The sequence below is a fragment of the Gekko japonicus genome, unplaced genomic scaffold (genome assembly GCF_001447785.1).
Source record: "Gekko japonicus isolate JY-2015 unplaced genomic scaffold, Gekko_japonicus_V1.1 scaffold19286, whole genome shotgun sequence".
Classification (NCBI taxonomy): Eukaryota; Metazoa; Chordata; class Lepidosauria; order Squamata; family Gekkonidae; genus Gekko; species Gekko japonicus.
This window is the reverse complement of record NW_015217308.1, coordinates 1-1806: the sequence shown is the minus strand read 5'-3', so window position 1 is coordinate 1806 and position 1806 is coordinate 1. Positions and strand designations below refer to the sequence as shown.

Sequence of the window (1806 nt, the reverse complement as noted above, 5' to 3'; positions counted from 1 at the left end):
AAGAAGGGATTTAGGAGGAGCCTGCCACGTCTGCACAGAACCATTTATGCCCCAGCAGGGCAAGGCTGTGGAAGACTTCCACACTTCCCACAGCCTCTAGCTGAGAAGTGGCAAAGAGGCAGGAGAGAAGGAATCAATGAAAGGGCGAGCCCTTCCCTTCTTAACAACTGACGCCTAGCAAGCCAAGTGCAAGGATATCCTAGGCAAGTAATGTGGCACTTAAGGAGGAGCAGCTATAACATGCAACTAGTGTTCAAATAAACTTGGGATCCTTCCAACAGTTAGTTACTGGTTTCTCCTTTCACAAAGCCAAAGGACCCATTCCCAAGACGTTCAGGGTGGTGGGTGAAGTCATATTTGTACAAGGTCCGAGACTCAAGCCACAGGAAACATGAATATTCCAGCATCAAAACTTGTACTCTTTCTCCCTTAGATATGGAATGACTATAAACTGCGATGGAATCCAGCAGAATATGATGGGATCGAGTTTGTCCGAGTGCCAGCAGATAAAATCTGGAAACCTGATATTGTGTTATACAACAAGTACAAACTCTCTTTCCTGATAACTTTTGGGCACTGATATATTTTTCTAAAGAAATGTTGCATTTTAGCATTGCACGCCACAATCTAAACTGTCCTCTGTCTGTATTTCCAGCGCTGTCGGGGATTTTCAGGTAGAAGGCAGAACCAAAGCTCTTCTCAAATACGATGGCACGATCACTTGGACCCCCCCTGCCATCTTTAAGAGTTCCTGCCCCATGGATATCACCTTCTTCCCCTTTGATCACCAGAACTGCTCCCTGAAATTTGGGTCCTGGACCTACGATAAAGCTAAAATCGACCTTCTCCTCGTCGGTTCCAAAGTGGATATGAATGACTTTTGGGAGAACAGTGAATGGGAAATAGTGGATGCTTCGGGCTACAAACATGACATCAAATACAACTGCTGCGAGGAGATCTATACTGATATAACCTACTCTTTTTATATCCGAAGGCTGCCCATGTTTTACACAATTAATCTAATCATTCCTTGTCTGTTCCTTTCATTCCTGACTGTGCTGGTCTTTTACCTTCCTTCCGACTGTGGAGAGAAAGTGACTCTGTGCATCTCTGTCCTACTTTCTTTAACAGTGTTCCTGCTGGTAATCACAGAGACAATCCCCTCTACTTCTCTGGTAATCCCCCTGGTGGGAGAATACCTGCTGTTCACCATGATATTTGTGACCCTCTCTATTGTCGTCACCGTGTTTGTGCTGAACATCCACTACAGGACGCCAACAACACACACGATGCCCACGTGGGTCAAAACTGTCTTCCTCCGTCTCCTTCCCAAAGTCCTGATGATGAGGAGGCCTCTGCAGAAACACGTCGAAGCCAAAACTAAAAAACTCAAAAAGGGCAGTACCAGTAAATCCAGCAAGCCAAAGGCTGGCGAGTTTGGAGAAGTGAAAGTCCGCAACGAACACAGGTGCTATCACTGCGACAAACCCAATGAGCCGGACATGAGCAAGAAAAAGAGACCGAGCCCCCAGTCTGCGAAATGGGCAGCTGACCAAGTGGAATACTCTCCCGAAGTCAAAGAAGTCATTAACAGCGTGCAGTTAATTGCTGAGAACATGAGGAGCCACAATGAGACCAAAGAGGTAGGAATGATTCCATAGTATTTGTTGGCCAAAGGTTCTCAAGTGCCATGTATGCTTCCTCAAAAGAAAGTTCTGCTGAGACGAGGAGGGTTTGCTCCCAAGTAAAGCCAGTGTGGTGTAGTTATTAAGAGCAGCAGGCTGTAATCTGGGAGAACTGGGTTTG

At 46.1% G+C, this 1806-nt stretch overlaps 1 protein-coding gene across 1 annotated transcript; it reads left to right on the top strand.

Moving 5' to 3' along the window:
* Positions 1–391: 391 nt before the first annotated feature.
* On the top strand, positions 392–1643 carry LOC107125168 (neuronal acetylcholine receptor subunit alpha-6-like; the record flags this gene model as incomplete). The annotated part of the gene is given in 2 exon segments (XM_015428619.1): positions 392–543; positions 656–1643. Coding segments are annotated over 2 exon segments (1140 nt in total), but the record flags the coding sequence as incomplete, so codon positions are not given.
* Positions 1644–1806: the final 163 nt, after the last annotated feature.